Consider the following 10,284-nt stretch of genomic DNA (forward strand, 5'->3'; position numbering starts at 1 on the left):
GATTTGGGGCTGAGCCCAGGAGCCTCAGGCACTGAGAGAAGGGTGAAGAAGCTGCTCCAGGAGTCCAAAGGCAAAGTGCAAGTCCCTTGGAGCATCAGTGGCCCCAGTGAGGGCAGGGAGTGGCAAAGGCTCCCCAGGGAGTGGGGAGAGCAGATCCTGGAGGCCAGGGCTGCAGGGAGCCAAAGGCTGTGAGCAGGAACTGCAATGCTGAGCAAGCCCTGGCTGGCTGGAGGCAGCAGAAAGGCCAAGCCCTGAGCCCAGGCCTGGCCCAGCAGGGCCTGTCCCTCACGGGGGGCTCGGGGCTGTTCCTGGGGCAGGCGGATGTGAGGGGCAGCAAGGACAAATGCCATCAACCTGTGGGACCCTGCAGATCCTCATGGAACCAAGGGCCAGCGTGAGCCAGCAGGGCCTGACGCAAACAAGAGGCCCCTGGGAGCCTGCGGGGCTGCAACAGCCCACAGCACTCCAGTGATGGCGGCAACCAAAGGCTCCTTGACTTGCCTTTGGTGCACGGGACAAACCCCAGCAGATATTCTCAAGGGACACAGAGGCAAAGAACATTCTTAGTTGCAAGGGACCCCCAAGGACCAGCAATTCCAGCTGTCAAGTGAATGGCCCACACAGGGATTGAAGCCACAGCCTCGCTGATATCAGCACCATGCTCTGACCAACGGAGCTCAGAGGTGAAAACCGCACAGAATTTTACTGGCAAAGTACAGAGAACCAAGGAACTCGGGCAAAGCATTTAATACAACATCCAGTTGAACATAAAACACTTTCCACAGCAGTGACTGCATTAAGTTAGCCCATTTAACCGGGAAACCATTAACCCTTGTGGTGTTAAGGTACCCAAAATCATTCACTGCAGAGCCAGAGAAGCACTGAGGAATGATCCTGAACACACAGGTCAGGGCAGGCATTTGTTTTTATTTAAAAGCACAAGGAACAGACCTCTTGCAGGTCTTTGTGTTTCAAAAGAAAGGTAGATATTCATGTAGAAATGCAAAAATGTAATACTACAGGATTTCTAAACACACACAACAACAGTAGAAAAAGTTACCAATGAATAAATGCACAAATAGGGAAAACTAAGTGTCCTGGGTTGCAGTATATTCTATCACCATCCTCATGTACTGTTGAAACCAGGTGAGGCAGTGCTCCCTGCCTCCCCCCCCCCCCCCGGGCTACCTTCTGTTAATGGGCCCATCAATGCCCTGCCCCATGACTCATAGATAACTTCCCCCTGTATTGTCCCCTGTTAATGGGCCCACCACTGCCTTGCTGCATGACTCAGAGATAACTTCCTCCTGGACTGTTTTCTGTTAATGGCTCATCAAGGCCTTATCTCATGACTCACCATCCCATTGTGAGATGCTTCTCCCCGAGGGAGGAGCCAAGCATTCCATACTGGATATAAGCTGAGAATTCGAACACCACAGCAGCCCTTACCTACGGGACTTCCAGAGGACAGGAGCTACTGCTGGACTTTCAGCTGAAGACCAGACCCCCTTTCTTCCAGAGGATCACGCTTCAACAAGACCACCTCATCTGGACGACTACCATCACCCTAACAGGGTTCCAGGCTGTATTCTGACTCTGTCAGTGTTTTTGATATTATTGCATTTATTCTTTTTATCATTTTCCTATTAAATTATAATTCTGACTTGCGATCTCTCACTGGTTTGATTTCAAACTAGTACACTAAGGCTGAGATTCCAAACAGTTACATTCAAAAGGCTCTGCAGCAGAAAAGATAGAGTTTAATACTTCTGAAAATACAGAGTCATCAATTTTCTCAGGGCAGCCTTGAGCTCCTGGTTCCTCAGGCTGTAGATGAGGGGGTTCAGGGCTGGAGACACCACAGAGTACGGAACTGACAGGGCCAGATCCAGGGATGGGGAGGAGATGGAGGGGGGCTTCAGGTTGGCCAGAAAGCCAGTGTTGAGGAACAGGGACAGCACGGCCAGGTGAGGGAGGCAGGTGGAAAAGGCTTTGTGCCGTCCCTGCTCAGAGGGGATCCTCAGCACAGCCCTGAAGATCTGCACATAGGAGAAAACAATGAACACAAAACAGCCAAAAGCTAAACAGCCACTAACCCCAATGAGCCCAAGTTCCCTGAGGTAGGATTTGGAGCAGGAGAGCTTGAGGATGTGTGGGATTTCACAGAAGAACTGGCCCAGGGCATTGCCCTGGCACAGGGGCAGGGAAAATGTATTTGCTGTGTGCAGCAGAGCGTAGAGAAAGGCACTGGCCCAGGCACCTGCTGCCATGTGGGCACAAGCTCTGCTGCCCAGGAGGGTCCCGTAGTGCAGGGGTTTGCAGATGGACACGTAGCGGTCGTAGCACATGATGGTCAGGAGACAATACTCTGCTGAGATGAAAAAGACAAACAGAAACAGCTGTGCAGCACATCCTGAGTAGGAGATGGTCCTGGTGTCCCAGACGGAATTGTGCATGGCTTTGGGCACAGTGGTGCAGATGGACCCCAGGTCAGTGAGGGCCAGGTTGAGCAGGAAGAAGAACATGGGGCTGTGCAGGTGGTGGCTGCAGGCTATGGCACTGATGATGAGGGTGTTGCCCAGGAGGGCAGCCAGGAAGAGGCAGAAGTGCAGGAGCTGCAGCTGCCGCGTGTCTGCCAGTGCCAGCAGGAGGAAGTGGCTGAAGGAGCTGCTGTTGGACATTTGCTGCCTAACGAAATTTTTATCTGTGGAGGAGGAAAACACACAACAGAGTCGGGCCACAATTTTATAAGCAAAATACGTTGCATATCTTATAGCAGTTTAACATTCAGGGTCTGTCGTTTTACAAACATTTCTCTGCATTCCCCTCACCTGGGCTCTGGGATTTGCAGCAGGGACTGAGAGCAGGGACTCACAAATTGGCTCTGGAGGATTCCGTCTTCTTGTGCAGTGAGAGGCAAACGAGAACACTGGCTGATCTCCAATTAACTGAAGTCGTGATACACCAAAAAGCTGTTCAGATTTCCTGTTGGCAATTTGCTCATCTGAAGAACTGAGCTGAAGGAATTCCTTGTATTTGTTCATCCAGTCACACCTGCTGCAGTTAGGAGAGGTTGTGGGTGTTTGAAATGCCTGACATTTCTAATGCACTGCAGGTGAAATGGTGTGGGTGTGAGAGGCACAGGGATGGTCTCAGTGCAGGGACAAGAGAGCAGCTCTGCCCATCAGGGCTGTTCTTACTGCTCCTTGCTGGCAGCTTAGAGCTGAAGGAGAGGCACCCAGAGGAGTTCCCTGAGAGAAACAGGGCATTGCTGAGAGCAGAGAGCTCTGGCTTCAGAGAGCACAGTGACAGAGCCCTCGCCTTCTCTCAGGGTGTCTCTTTAGGATCTCAGCTGTCTCCTGCCAGGCTGGGGCACAGAGGGATCATTGCAGCTGAACAGCTGCAGCTGCCCAGCAGCATTTCCCTGGCCCTAGCACTGAGCTGTCTCCTGCACAGGGATCTCAGGCAGCCCAGAGACACCACAGGAGAGCTGTGCCCTTCTGGAGGGCACCCTGCAGCCCTGCAGGACAGTCAGGGAATCAGCTGAACGGCCCCTGAATGTTGAGAGCTGGGCACTCTGCTCCCACAGACACATCTCCACAGCAGCATCCAAAGGCTCCATGCCTGGATAGGCACCTGCCACCCCCAAACCCTTGCACTGCCTCAGCAAACCCACTGGTGGCAACAAGGACACACAGGCACCTGGGGATGGCAGGGAAATGCCACAATGCTGCTGCCAGGGGAGGAGAGACACAGAGACTGATGGAAATCAGGGGCTTCTCCTTCCCTGGGCTCCGGCTGCTGCAGGGACAAAGCACACCCGAGCCCCCGTGGGCTGAGGGCAGGGGCTCTGCTTAGGTTGGGAAAGGAGCCCGGGCAGGAGTTGCTGGGGGAAGGTGTCTGAGGCACAGGGACAGCAGGGAGGTGCCCACATCCCCCTGGCCAGCATCTCTGGCAGCAGCTCCCTGTCCCTCCCTGCCCGTGTCTCTGCTGAGTGGGGCTGTTCCTGCCAGCAGCGTCTCCCCGTGCCCAGCTCCGCTCCCTGCCAGGGCTCACAGAGTCCATCCCCACCCCACGGCCCCGGGACAGCTCTGCCTGTGCAGGGACCTGTCCTGTGCCTCTCAGGGAGCAGCAGGGAAGCCCTGCTCTGGAGCTTGTTCTGCTCCACACCAGGACATCCAAGAGAGCCACCCTGACAGGTCCTGTCAGTGCTGGCATTGTCACAGACACTCCCAGCAACTCACCTGCATTGCTCTGCAGCCAGAGACTCACCGTGTCCAGGGGCTGTGCAGATTTCTCCCCTGATGGCATCTCTCCTGTTCCCCCACCCCAGGCTACCTTGAACCTCTTCCTCACTCCTGCTGCCTGCCCTTGCTGCCTGCAGGTAACTGCCCTGCCTGCCCCGTGGCCACCTGATCTGCACCAGAGGAACTGGGAGAGTCCATCCAAATGATCATGGAAACCATGGGATGTGCCAGCCTTAGGAGAAGCCTCCAGGAATGGAAGTTTAACTTTGCTCTAGCCAGAGAATTATTCTTTCAAACACTGTGAAGATTTCTCCTCTAGTGAGCTCAGTCACCCTCCCAGCCCAGGCTGCCTCTCACCTCTCTGTGCCCTGTACTGTGCCTGGGGTGGCTGCAGGCAGTGCCCCAGCCCTGCTGGGCTGTGCCCAGGAGCTGCTCCTGGCCAGAGCTGTCTCTCTGCAGCGCTGCCCTTGCCAGGAGCTGCCTCTGTGCCAGAGCCCAGCCCAGCTGAACAGCACAGACACAGCACAAGGACTTCTCTTGTGGGTTGGGCGCTGAGTCCCTGAATATCAGTCCCCCAGAGGGAGCTGAAGAAACCTCTCAAGAATTGAAAGTCACAATCCATCTCCAAAGTTTTGTGAGGTTTTAATGGGTCCCACTGAGGCACTCAACTGGGAAAGTGTCCCCAGGTTCCAGGGAGAGCAGAACACTGCAGGCACTGGTGACAGCTGGGGACAAGCAAGGGAAAGGTGTCTCTGGTGCTGAGCAAAGCTGGATGTGTTTCAGGAGTGCAAAGGGCCAAGGGCTGAGCCCCAGCCCCTGGCAAGGCAGATGCTGTTCCCTCCCTCATTGCTCAGGGCTCTTCCCGGGCCACTGGCACGTGGGGATGTGCAATGCCAAGGGCAGCACCATGGGGCGGCCCCTGCCAGGCTGCTGAGCAGGGACAAGGAGGCAATGAGGCCCCAGGGCTGCCAGGGTCACTTGTCTCCTCCTCATGGCTCAGGCCCAGGGCCAGCAGCCATGGCCAAAGGGCTGCACAAGTTGCCTCTGGCAGGGCCTTGCAGCTGCTGCCCATCCCTGTGCCCTCTCCAGCCCAGGCTGCCCTACGGTGTCCATGCCCTGCGCCTCTGGCCCTGCAGGCTGTCGTCATCCCCCGGCTGCCCCAGCTCGCTGGGCCCTTCCTTTGTGACAGCTCTGCGTCCTGCCTGCCTCTGCCTGGCCACACAAAGCCTTGGCCTTGATACCAAAAGGGTTAACACAATTTCTACCGAGCCTGTGAACTTCTAGCACAGGAACAAGGCATGCAGGGCCTGCCTTCCCAGCAAGGATGGTTGGGAGACAAGAAGACATCTGGCTCAAGGGTGCAGTGATGGGAAAAACAAGGACTGAATCTGGGAACTCGGGGTTTGGTTTTATGGAAGTGGGTAAATTGTAATATGCATTTAGCCACTGTATAAAAGCAACACACTGGGAGAATCACATGTCCATGTCAGGTTAGGAGTTATCCCATGTTGGACCTCAGGCCTGAATAAATCATGTGCCTCTTAAACACCAAATTAGTGGTAAGGAGACTTACTCTGATGTTTCAGAGCCTTGCTGATGGTGGGGCCTCACAGAACCAAGGAGTCAGCTGTGACACTGGGCAAACTCATGGAACAAAGGGTCCATTTTGACACAGCAGAACCCCACGGAACAAAAATCTATTTTGGCACACTGGGGCCACATTGAACCAATGGTGACTGTCGTTCCAATTGGGAACGGCTATAAAGAACGACACTGGACTCTCAAGGGAGTCACAACACGAGAATTCCCTGGTTTATTACTTCAGGCTTATTTTATAGACTGGTACGTGGAAAGTACAGAAAAGAAACTCTTATTGGTTAGCAAAGTGCTACATCACCATCATTGGTCAGGGGCACACTACCCCCCTGACTCTCTCCTGCAAGGGAAAACTAGAGGACAGACAAACAGCACCTGGCAGTTGTTTTCTGTCTCTGAGGATTGTTCTGAAATCCTCCTTTGAATTTCTCGGGCTAGCTTCTCAGGCAGGACTGAGAGGCCATGGGCCTGCAGTTTCTGCAGCTCTCTGCAGCCTGTTCCAAAGCTAGCATCCATAATTCACCCTTTCTGTTAGAAAAAATAAAAAAGCAGTGTTTGTCACTTCCTACTGGGCCCTTGTAGGACAGAGAACAAACACAGCTCAAGAGGTTTTTTTACTAGAACTTTGAATGGATGCTGATCTAGAATTAATCTAGAATTTTGGTTTACGTTTTGATGTTTAAGAAGTTTTCCTTGCAAGGACTTGATGGTTGAGTTTAATATTTCTAATTCAGTGAATTAATACACACACTATATACAACACTGTTAGTCTGTTCGAATTGACAGTCTAACTTGTCAATAGAGTAGTTTGAAAGAACACCAAAGTGATAAAAACAATGCACAGTGCAATTTATGATGCTTTGATCTCCCCCTTCTTATCCCGTTTTTTGGTTTTTTGGGTTTTTTTCTTCTGGTTTTTTTTTTTTTTTTTTTTTTAATTGGATTTTCTCTTCAAATATAATTGAGGGGTTTTTGAGGGATTTAGAAAGTTTACATGGTTGCTGTTATTGTTTGTCGGGTTTTTTGACTGGATTGTGCTGAATGAGGAAGTTTATGGAGGTTTCACCGAGGATGGATAGGATGCAGACTCATTTTAGGATGATTTTTGGCTGTTAGGACAGTAGTTCATGAATTTCAGGAGGTTCAGGAACTCTAAGTTACTATCTCTTCGCGGCTGGTGGTCAGCTCTGTAAATACAAGACTTAAAAGGTACAAGGTGAGTAAATTTGGGTCCCGCAGGGACTGCAGGACTTTGGCGCGGCTCAGGCCACTGGAGCTGACGGACACAGCACCGACTCCGAGGCATCTTCTCGGGCCGGCACGGAAGGTCTCGGCCGAGGGGCTTGTCGCTCTCCTTTCCTTCCTCCGCCACCTTTATGGGTGCGGGGGGGCGCGCTGGTAGAACTTGGATGTGTGCGGGGGGGCGCGGGGCCGCAGAACTTGGCCCGGCGCTCTCCAGCACGGCAAGCGCGGGGGGAGCGCAGCACGGTTCGCTCTTCCTCCCCCCCCGCACCTCCTCGCTGGAGCGCAGGGGGAGCGTGAGGGCGAGCGCGTCTCGCGCACACACGGGGCGAGCGAGGCCGCCGGCCCCCCTGCCACTTTCTCGTCGGCACTTCGGACGCGGGGGGGGGGGTGATGCTTGCCACGGGCCTGGCCCCGGCCTCAGATCTGGGCTTGGGCTCAGCTTTTTCAGGGTTCTTGCGGCCGGCCGGCGGCCGCTCAGGCCGCAGCTGGTGGCGGCGGGCAGGCGCAGGGGGAGCAGGGTTGTTGCTTTCCCTCCCCCCGCCGCTTCTCTGCCGGGGGGAGCCGCGCGCCCTGCCGCGTTGGTACAGGGGCGGTTTGTCTGCCCGGGCTTCTCGGCGACGGCGGCTCGCAGTGTATTGGATCCACGCTCGGACCCCTCAGCGGCGCCCCGTGCGCCGGGCGCCAGGGGGGCCGAAGAGAGTTTTTCTGTTGGCAAAGCCCACCCACCGAGCTTCGTGGATGGCGGGCGCTCAAACCCCCCTGGAGAGGGAGATCTCTGGCTCGCGGATTGCTCCCACTCGCCGCCAAAGTCCTCCGAGAGTCCAGGCAGAGCCGAAAGAGCACCACACAGCTCATCTACGGTTTCATCTCTCGGTCTCTCATCTTGTACAATGGAGGAACTTTCAGCATCAAAGCTTCTCATCCCGGTTTCACTGTTTTTAGGCTGGCACTGTTTCAGTGCCCTAAAGATCACTCCCCAAGTTGCTGCTAAGTCGCATGCACTGGTATTTCCTGTAACTAGCTCAGTCCACAGGTGGTCTCCTACTGACCACCAAATCTCAAGGTCAAACACATCATTCAGTGATAGCAAACTCCTGCGCTTTCACCCAGTGGAACAAAGCGCGTATATCTTCTTCAGGAATACAGAGTCTTATGCTCAGCAATTTAGGAACACAGAGTCTTATGCTCAACAAGGCATTTTTCCATGCAAGGCAGACCAGCTGCTCGTTAGCTAAATTACAGTTCTCCATTATGAAAACTTTATCTTGGCGTCTCCGCGAATGCAGTAACGCAGACGCTATCGGCTCTGACCCGGGATTTTGAGCTCTGCTTCACCAAGACAGCCGTTCCAAACCCACTCACAGGCAGGTTCCACTATCCCGTTGGTTTTCAAAACCAGCTTCCTCTAGGAAAGCCCGGGAGAATTCCACTTACCCATCCAGGGGGAAGGGCTGGCTTTTTCCCGCTCGCTGCTTACCCTCAGGGGATTAGCAGGTGTCGTCACGTCGGTTGCTTTCTGACCTCGGGGGTCGGCTGCACATCACGTCGGGTTACCGGACCTCGAGGGGTCGGTTCAAAATCACGTCGGGGTCACCAGATGTCGTTCCAATTGGGAACGGCTATAAAGAACGACACTGGATTCTCAAAGGAGTCACAACACGAGAATTCCCTGGTTTATTACTTCAGGCTTATTTTATAGACTGGTACGTGGAAAGTACAGAAAAGAAACTCTTATTGGTTAGCAAAGTGCTACATCACCATCATTGGTCAGGGGCACACTACCCCCCTGACTCTCTCCTGCAAGGGAAAACTAGAGGACAGACAAACAGCACCTGGCAGTTGTTTTCTGTCTCTGAGGATTGTTCTGAAATCCTCCTTTGAATTTCTCGGGCTAGCTTCTCAGGCAGGACTGAGAGGCCATGGGCCTGCAGTTTCTGCAGCTCCCTGCAGCCTGCTCCAAAGCTAGCATCCATAGGTGACACTGAGGAACCTCTTGGCACCAAGGGGCCCTTCTGACACAGCAAGGCCTTATGGAACCCTGGTCCATGGTGACACCATGGAACCGCACGGAACCAAGGTGACCATGTTCTACTACAGAACCTCATGGAACAAAGGGCCCATGGTGACACTGCAGAACCAAGGAGACCATGGTGACACTATGGGGCATCATGGAACCAAGGGTCCATTGTGACTGCTACCAAAAATGGGAAAAAATAAAAGAAACTGCTTCACAGCAAGGGAGCAGTGAGAAGCAGCATTCTTTATTCAGCCAGATGCACAAGGGGGAATAGCTCTTCCCAAAGGTGTGCGTGCTGGGTACAGGAAAGTTTCTGCTTATGGACTGTATTTTACATCCATATTCACTGACTGTCACAGAATAAACATACATATGATAATCATTTCTCTGAAATCATTAACATATTTTCTCTTACCTTCATAGCTGTGTTCTTCTGTCCTGGGCATCTCTTTGGTGGTCCCTGGTTCTTGGTGATGTCAGAGTCAGACCTGACTGCCCGGTGAACTGGTAAAAGTTGGCACAACTGGAGCTGGTCGCTTTCCAATTCTTCTTACACAATGGGCATGGTGCAGTTCCATGGGCCAGGGGGTTTTGAAGAACAAGAACTGTGTGTTCACCAGCTGGAGATGGTTTTTCATCTGGTAACATCCCCCCTTGGAGGCTGGTGAAGCTTCTCTTCTCTTCAAACCTTGCTAAGCCTCCCATCTGTGGTGTCTGCTGGAATTCCATGCCCTCCCCATCCCACAGCAGCCCTGCCTTTCCCTCCTGCAGCCTTGGTCTCCAGCACTGCCATGGAGGCTCTTTGGGCTCTGGACTTTTCCTGCATCCACCAAGGGCAGCTGAGCTCTGCCCTTGCCACAGCCAGCCCTGGCCAGAACAGGCCATGCACAGCAATTCCTTGTCTGTGCCTGGCCTTGCTGCCAAGCCCTCTGTGGCCCCTTTGTGCCCAGCCATGGTGGCCCAGCCCCTGGGCAGGCCCAGCCCAGGGCAGGAGCATTGCGGGTGGGCACGGCCCCTGTGCCGTGGTGCCCACAGCAGCCCTGGGGCTCTGTGCCCCATGGCCTCCCTGCTGGGCAGCCTCTCCCAGCTCCTGCAGAGCCCGTGGCACCTGTGGGCCTGCACACACAGCCCTGCCCTGGGCTCTGCTGGGCTCTGGGCCAGCACAGAGGCCGGGCAGGG

General features: G+C 54.0%; 1 protein-coding gene across 2 annotated transcripts; it reads right to left on the minus strand.

Moving 5' to 3' along the window:
• Positions 1-235: 235 nt before the first annotated feature.
• On the minus strand, positions 236-9,969 carry LOC147649109 (olfactory receptor 14C36-like). 2 transcript variants are annotated; one of them, XM_086865145.1, is made up of 4 exons: positions 9,521-9,969; positions 2,832-3,057; positions 1,701-2,704; positions 236-1,088 (listed from the first exon to the last, which is right to left on the minus strand). In XM_086865145.1, exon 3 carries the CDS (start codon positions 2,679-2,681, stop codon positions 1,761-1,763), a length of 921 nt encoding a protein of 306 aa, XP_086721271.1. In that variant the 5' UTR covers positions 2,682-2,704; positions 2,832-3,057; positions 9,521-9,969; the 3' UTR covers positions 236-1,088; positions 1,701-1,760. The 2 variants fall into 2 exon arrangements, with proteins under 2 accessions (XP_086721271.1, XP_086721272.1); XM_086865146.1 differs by lacking the exons at positions 2,832-3,057; positions 9,521-9,969 and having other exon boundaries at positions 1,701-2,753.
• Between the last annotated feature and the right edge of the window lie 315 nt (positions 9,970-10,284).

This window comes from Cyanistes caeruleus, chromosome 28, assembly GCF_971803275.1.
Source record: "Cyanistes caeruleus chromosome 28, bCyaCae1.hap1.1, whole genome shotgun sequence".
Classification (NCBI taxonomy): Eukaryota; Metazoa; Chordata; class Aves; order Passeriformes; family Paridae; genus Cyanistes; species Cyanistes caeruleus.

Excerpts from the sequence above, each read along its gene's own strand:
- LOC147649109 (XM_086865145.1), bottom strand. The coding sequence starts at position 2,681 with ATGTCCAACAGCAGCTCCTTCAGCCACTTCCTCCTGCTGGCACTGGCA.